Source organism: Elephantulus edwardii, unplaced genomic scaffold (assembly GCF_000299155.1).
Source record: "Elephantulus edwardii isolate Elephantulus edwardi_28Jun2011 unplaced genomic scaffold, EleEdw1.0 scaffold00113, whole genome shotgun sequence".
NCBI lineage: Eukaryota > Metazoa > Chordata > Mammalia > Macroscelidea > Macroscelididae > Elephantulus > Elephantulus edwardii.
Window position 1 is genome coordinate 8,175,366 of NW_006399863.1, and position 6,103 is coordinate 8,181,468.

The 6,103-nt window shown below is 44.2% G+C and overlaps 1 protein-coding gene across 4 annotated transcripts in view; it reads right to left on the reverse strand.

Moving 5' to 3' along the window:
- The window catches only part of CACNA1D (calcium channel, voltage-dependent, L type, alpha 1D subunit), a 416,410-nt gene that overhangs the window by 89,499 nt on the left and 320,808 nt on the right, over window positions 1-6,103 (reverse strand). For all 4 annotated transcript variants that reach the window (XM_006892226.1, XM_006892225.1, XM_006892228.1 and 1 more), the window contains 4 exons: window positions 5,708-5,828; window positions 2,088-2,202; window positions 1,477-1,546; window positions 539-605 (listed from right to left, as the gene is read on the reverse strand). In XM_006892226.1, coding sequence (XP_006892288.1) covers window positions 539-605; window positions 1,477-1,546; window positions 2,088-2,202; window positions 5,708-5,828 — 373 coding nt within the window. The remainder of the gene's footprint in view (window positions 1-538; window positions 606-1,476; window positions 1,547-2,087; window positions 2,203-5,707; window positions 5,829-6,103) is intronic.

Here is a 6,103-nt window from a genome sequence, read left to right on the forward strand (position 1 = left end):
TGGCATATTAACAAGGGGACAGAAAAGCAGCCTCACCTGGTGTGTGTTTAGGTGTGGGAAAGTGGCGGCGACCACAAATAAGAGGTAGCAGTGAAAAGCCTCTCACTGCCATTCTCCCAGTAGGTGGCTGTTCCCCACAAACTTAGTTCATTTTGCCTGGAAAAACTCTGTGTGGGACATGTGGCCAGTCCACTGACTCTCCAGTCCCACTTAAATCCACTAGTTCAGTGAAGATGTCTGCTGAGTAGGAATCTCCTAGACTTCTGCTTCCTACACAGTTTTCCCAGCAAAGAATCAAAGGATGATTTCACCCTAATCAATTCACACTTCTCTCATTACCTGGAATGTGTGTTACATATGCTACCTGTGGCCACAGAAAAACTGAGGGTTGTTAGCTAGTCCACATCAGGACCAGATCCATGCCTTTGGGCAGCTCAGCCAAGTGTGTGACCGAGCTAGGCTAGCCAGCGGATCACAGCAGTGCTGTAAAGCCTCACCATTTGTGAGCTCAGGTTGTCTCTGGCCTCCACTACCATACCTGGCACATCACAAGGTGGGTAGGGGTCCTTGTCTTCATCTTCTTCTCGGTAGTCATCAATTGTAACCTAGAATGAAGGAGACGTCTTGAGAGAAGCGGAGGATCTGACAAAATGTGTCAGAAAAAGTGGGGAGTGTAGCTAGCCATGCAGCATAGGGCAGAGGAGTTCCCTCCAAAGTGTGTGTCCCTGTGCCATGCTGTGGGGACAGGCAGACTTTCCCAAAACGGCAACTCTGCTTACTAAAACAGAAGGTCTGGGGGAAAGGTGGCAGACATGGAAAATCCATGGGGCAGAGTTGGGGGCTGTTGTTCACAGGGCCGCTATGAGTCGTAGTCAACTTGACAGCACATATCCACCGCCACCACCATTCACCAAGAGGCACCGAGTCCACTTCCTGTCCTAGGACCTGTCACATGCTACCTGACAACTGCACTTCAGCTCCCTGTGCCCTCATGAGACTGTGAACTCCCTGATGGCAGGGCCTTGTCAGCTTGTCCATTCATGACTCAGCTGCTGACTCAGTGAATATATAAGTGAAAAATCGACATCAGTCCTTGCTGGAACAAAGTTTGACAGTAGATCCCCAAGGTCGCCTAGAACGCCTGATTCTGAGCTCATCAGAAAACAGCCTGAAGATGAACATGAATAAATCCTGACTTCAACGACCCCCACAAGATGCTAACATCATCCTGAGCCTACAATCTCAGTAAAAAAATTAAAAAGTCATCAAAAAAGTCAAACATTTGTCACACTGTTTCTCTGGTGACTGTTTAAACTCAGTCAAAATCCTCCAGGACTGGTTTACCTGATGCCCCATGCTCTCAGACCGAAGTGTCACACAGCACTTGTCTAGGGTGCAAATGAAACATTTACCAAGAACCCAAATGGACAGAATCACTTTGAACCAGAAAGGGGAGGAGTGTTAGAGAACAAATACCTTGTTATCACTATTGGCTGTCTGGTTGGCTTCTGGTTTATTGTTCTTTTTATTTTCCAGACTCTCTTTTCTACAGAGAAGAGGAAAGAACACAAAGAATCCAATGACCACATTGCGAAGGATAAAAGCGCTAATCAAGATTCTCAATCGATGATGCCCTGATGAAGGACACAACTTAATTGAAAACACTAACAGCAAGAACACAGCACGGCCCAAACACACAGCTTCCTGCTAAGCCCAATGTGCTGCATTCATTACACAGATCATCTTATTAAAATTCTCATCCAGGAGCTAATCAGCATTGAATGCATCATTTATTTTACGATGCCAAAATTAACCGCAGCATTTCTTTAGGGCTGAGGAGGAGCACGCCCACTCCTAGTTCTGAGGGAATGAGAGCCAAGGGCCTGGCTTTGGTCCACAGTTCCATCATTCTGGTCTGTCTGACATGGTCCCCACAATCACCGCAGGGCAACATGAGGGGGCTGAAGCCATTAAAGAGTATAAGTGACTCTGCCAGAAATAAGCCAGGCCCAACCTACACTTGGGCTCCCTGAGAGGGCCGCCAAGGACAGCCCGTCAGCAAATACCTCAGGTGAAGACAGGGTTACCTGGCAATCTTTTTCCTTTCTTTTTCTTCAGCCTCCTCCTTCTGAGCTGTGTTCAGACTTTCTGCATCAGCCAAATTGTCTACAGCGATGGCCAAGAAGACATTCAGGAGAATATCTAAATTGGGTTTATTAAGGGTATAACACATTTCCATAATACGACAGCCGCATTATAACCAACACTGCCAATGTCACATCCCTCTGCATTCTGTGTGGTGCTGCTAGTGGGTGAATGTCCCGAGTGCTAGTCGCTTGGTAAACCCAGAGAATGAGAGCTAAAGAAACTGGGTGTGTGTGTGTTTCCTCTCCCAAGGAAACTAAAAATTTGTAGAAGACCAGCTAAATACACTGAAGCCCATGAAAATCTACAAATATTCAACATGGGTGGACATATGCATTTACATACGTGCTCCAGAAGCCTGGTGTTAAGCTGCGCTGAGATCTCTAAGGCCTGTGGTTTGAATCTACGAGCTGCTCCATGGGAGAAGCATAGGAAATATCCTCCCATGGGATTTACTGCCTCTGAAAACCTGCTGGAGGATCAGCTATGAGTCGGTTCCTACTTGATGACACATTACAACAGTACATGTGTACTTACATAAGTGCAGGCGTGCATAGCCATGATATACATTGCTTAGAACCATCTATAACATAAACAAAATGCAAATGAAAAAGGCAAGTCGTGTGTTTTGCTTCTTTTAAGACAAATATCATCTAGTGCAAACACTCAGGGAAGTTCTGACTTTTTCCACAATATATGCTTCTCACGACTGCACTTCCTTTAAAGGATGATCCCACTACATATTGCAGCCTGACAACGTCCTGGGTGATGTGGCCTTCCGTGTCTGCAGATAACTCATTAATGTGACTGCTGACTACCCATCACATGCCTGACTTACTGCTAAATGATGCTGGCCCCTTCTTTTCAGTATTTCCACCAGGATGAAATCTTTACATATCGCAGTTGAATTTGATTTTTTTTGCACATGTTAAAAAGACAGGTGACTGAGCAGTTGGTAGTTATCAGGATTTTGGCTCTTATTACAAAGTTTTATGTGTGGAGGTATTTTTGGATTTTTTTCCCCCCCAGAAACAGTGTTCTGAGGAAGGTGCTCAAGACAGACGATGCCAATTTCTAACTCACCCGGTGGGTACATACACTCTTGAGAAGTGCAGGGAAAAGACGGCATTCAGTCAAGGCAGCCTCCTCTAAGGCTTCTCGCTGGAGGACGCAGAGTCATCTGTACACAAGAATGCAGGGGGGCACGGGGGCTTGAGACAGGCCAGGTGTGTCACTACTCTACACACCCCGTACAATCTGAGGTTTCATGTGGGACTGCTGAACACATGAACAATAAGAACCTAACAAGGGATGATGAGGAGATACCTGAGAGGGGAGGCCATGCTTGACTAATCTATTCAAGTCTTAAAAGAGCATAAAATGTGAGAGAATCCTATTTAGACTTTCAAAACATCTTAGACATGCTTGACTGTTTTGAAAATAAAGTCACAGTGAGTCTTAGGTAGCAACATGTCCTGGGCTGGGAAGTAGCCTGGAAACATGAGACTCATCCGGACAGACATGGGTAATTGTGATTCACCCTGAAACCCACAGCGTCCCTTTTCAGCAGGAAGTAGCTAAGAGAATACGCCATCCCCTTTTCCTTATGACTCAGGGTGAAGTCTCTCTCAGGGAGGAGTGATAGGGAATGGCAAAGGACACACTGACAAAGAAGATTAATCAGAACTGGCTTTGACAAGCACTGTGGCATTTGGACAAGAACAAACTGGGAGGAGGGTAGAGAGAATAGTGCAACAATGAATGAGTGGAAGCCCAAAATCTCTGTAAATGTTTATGAAAATTAATAAAATATAATTATAGAAAAAAAAAAATAGACAGAAACTAGTGCTCAGATTAGCTTTCCTAAGTGTTCCCATCAATGAACTCAATAAGGAAGTAATACGTCTGGTCTTGCAACTACACTAAACTCTTCTGGACAGTAACACATTAAAGTATTAACTTGTAACACACAGTTTTCAAGATGAGTAAAGAGCCATCATATACATTTGGGAACACTATCCAGACTTTCCTAAATGATGAAAGTCATGAAAAGAGATTTACCAAGAATCTCTGATGTGCTATATAACTACTGGGGAGACAGGCGGAAATAAGGCAGATGAAACCACAGCACCTAATGAGTAGTTTGAGCTGTGGTGTTGGAGAAGAGTACTGAATATCCATGGACTGCCAAAAGAATAAACATATGTCTTGGGGAAAGTGCAGCCTGAATGCTCCTTGGAGGCAAAGACAATAAAGGATCATCTCTCATACTTTGTGCATGATCCTAGGGGAAGCTATTCCTTGGAGAGGGGCATCATGCTTGGAAAGGTGGAGGGTCAGTGGAAGAGTATACCCCTCATGAGATGGACTGACACAGTGACTGCAGCAATGGGCTCAAGGGTCAAGGATGATGAAGACGGCACAGATAGGACAGAGTTCAGGTCTGTTGTTCACAGGGTCACTGTGTGCGGTACCCACCTCAATGGCATCTAACAATAACAACAACGTCTAGTGTTCTGTCAAACTGGGTAAGGCAGAATCCAACAGGGTAAAATGTAGCCAGTGAATGCTTCTATGACATCTACGCTGTTGTTTAGTGTTAAGTATGTAGAAAACAGAAAAAGAAAGTATGAGCCATTCAGTTAACAAACACTGACTAAGGCCTGACTATGTACAAAATCCTGTGCTATAAGCCATGAGTAACATGAAGAAGTGAAAGAGAAATTTCTAAGCTTCTGAAATTGACTCTCAGAATATTCATTAGCAATTCAGAGAGAAGTTTAAGGATGAAGATAGTGACATAAATCTGGGGCTCATTAGCAGAAGAATATAGATCAGTAAAGAAATAAAAGCCAAGAGGTGGTATTTATATGTCCGATGGAAAATTTACTGACAGTCTCTGTATGCCAGGTCTTGATCTAAACATGGAAAATATAAAGAGAAAACAGGTACCACCCAAGATTGAAAGGTCTGAGCCAGGGCACACTGAGATCTGAGAGTCAATTTCAGAAGCTTAGAATTAGAGGGAGCTTCTTGGCAAGGAAAAGAAGTCACAGAAAAATTACTCAGCATGACAGGGCAGTGAGCCAATGGACACCTGACCTCAAAAGATGTACAGCTCATCAAAGCAAAATCAGGTTCAGAGGAGCTAAAGTCACTGCACCAAGGATGGTGCCTATCAGTTATAAAGAATCTTCAGAAGACATAGATACACTTCCAAATTCCCTGGGATGATGCTAAGGGGAATAGACAATGGCGTTTTGTCCTAAATCATCCTTGAAGGCCTCTTGGGTGAATGGACACTGAGTTAGCTGACCACTGATAGCAGCACATGAACTGTCTGATGCTCCATCCCCTGATGTGTCCTCATTTGGCCAGCCTTCCTTCTTCAAAACCCAACTGGAACTCTCCTTACCCTACAATGTTCCTTAGGATCACAGAAGAAAAACAGACACGGAGCCAACAAGTTAAGAGCATTCACCTTCCCACCATGATTGTGAAGGGAAATCTGAGAGAGGAAAACCAAAACGACCACAAAACGCTGTTTGGCCTGAAAGGATACAGTTACCACAAATAAAGAGGATGATGAAGTAGATGCAGACGATCATTCCTGAAGAGGACGGGCCCCCATAAGCCATGATGCCATCGTACATCACAGCATTCCAGTCTTCACCTGTCAGAATCTAAGAAACCACAGATGATGTTAACAGCCCGGTGGGTTCACCATTCCCGGGAGCTCCCCTGGAGCACCTGCCCAGCTCTGGGTTAAGCTGCTTTTCATGGTTCATTTCGTGCTGATAAATTCATCTGTCATTCCAAACAGTTTTCAAAATATGATTTTTAATTATACAAATGCATAATTATTCCAGTAAAAATGTAATATTACATATAAGACATATGTGTGTGCTGAATACACTCACAGTACATACCTGGGTCCCTGTCCAAAGCATACGCTGTT